General features: G+C 40.7%; 1 protein-coding gene across 2 annotated transcripts in view; it reads left to right on the forward strand.

Annotated features, from left to right (window-relative positions):
• LOC106867987 (uncharacterized protein C19orf47) overlaps window positions 1-1,157 on the forward strand; it is a 27,292-nt gene that overhangs the window by 13,892 nt on the left and 12,243 nt on the right. For both annotated transcript variants that reach the window (XM_014913072.2, XM_014913071.2), the window contains exon 6: window positions 435-750. In XM_014913072.2, coding sequence (XP_014768558.1) covers window positions 435-750 — 316 coding nt within the window. The remainder of the gene's footprint in view (window positions 1-434; window positions 751-1,157) is intronic.

Genomic DNA, 1,157 nt, shown 5'->3' on the forward strand with positions numbered 1-1,157 from the left:
CGATGAGCTGGCAGAATCGTTAGCACGCCGGGCGAAATGCTTAGTGGTATTTCGTCTGCCGCTATGTTCTGAGTTCAAATTCTGCTGAAATCGACTTTTGCCTTTCATCCTTTCAGGGTGATAAATTAAGTACGAGTTGCATACTGGGGTCAATCTAATTGACTGGCTCCCCAAAAATTTCAGACCTTGTGCCTAGAGTAGAAAAGAATAATATTTTTAAGCATTCACATCTACACCCTACATATCTAAATTCTACACATCTACACAGTATTTTATTAATTCTTTACTTTCTGGCAGCCAATCTCTGCAGTTCTGGTAAAAAAAAAAAAAAATACAACCACATGTAAAAGGAATATTTCCCTTATCTTTTTTGTGATATTTTAGTTTTCAACACCTGGTTTTTTTGTATCCCTCTCTCTCTCTTCTCTCCACAGGTATCATCGACGACAACACCTCCAGGTGGTTCCACACCTTCATCTGTCTTTGCTCGTCTTGGAGACAAACCGACCCTCAAGCGCCCAGCAAGTTCGACATCCGGAGATGATAATGTCAGTGGCCCACCGCTGGAATATGCTGGAATTTTAAAATCTTTATCTGGTCAGTCGAAACCGAAAAAAGCGAAACAAACTAAATCTATTAACAAGACTGGTGCTGTGTATAAGAAAATTACGTCTCAATTAAAAAGTGCTGCTGCTGTGTCAACGACAAATTCTTCGAACTCTAGTGTCTCTCTTTCACAGAAATGTAACAGTGAGTAGAGTTGATGGCCATTTTTGTACACCTAATGAATGAATGAAACCCATCGCGTGCACACGCGCGTGTGTGTGTATAAGCCATCATCGTTGGCTTAGCTGGCTGAAACTTCAAAGTTGCTGTCAGTATTCTTGTTTAAGATATATATATATATATATATATATAAGCAATGTTAATTCTCTAAATGAAGTATTAACAGTAACTGCACGATAAAGTGTAGTATATTGCCACTTAAGTGAGGCTGACTCCTAGGGGTGGATGTTACTGTTGCTTTTAGCCCCAGGAGGACATCTCCTCCAGCTGGCTTATCGACACACGACTGTGTCCTGTTTGCCAAGGGAAGTTATCCCTCTCACCTCGATCTGCAGCACGAACGTATCCGGATTTCAGGGTTATTTCCCTTC

This window comes from Octopus bimaculoides, chromosome 6 (genome assembly GCF_001194135.2).
Source record: "Octopus bimaculoides isolate UCB-OBI-ISO-001 chromosome 6, ASM119413v2, whole genome shotgun sequence".
Taxonomy (NCBI): domain Eukaryota; kingdom Metazoa; phylum Mollusca; class Cephalopoda; order Octopoda; family Octopodidae; genus Octopus; species Octopus bimaculoides.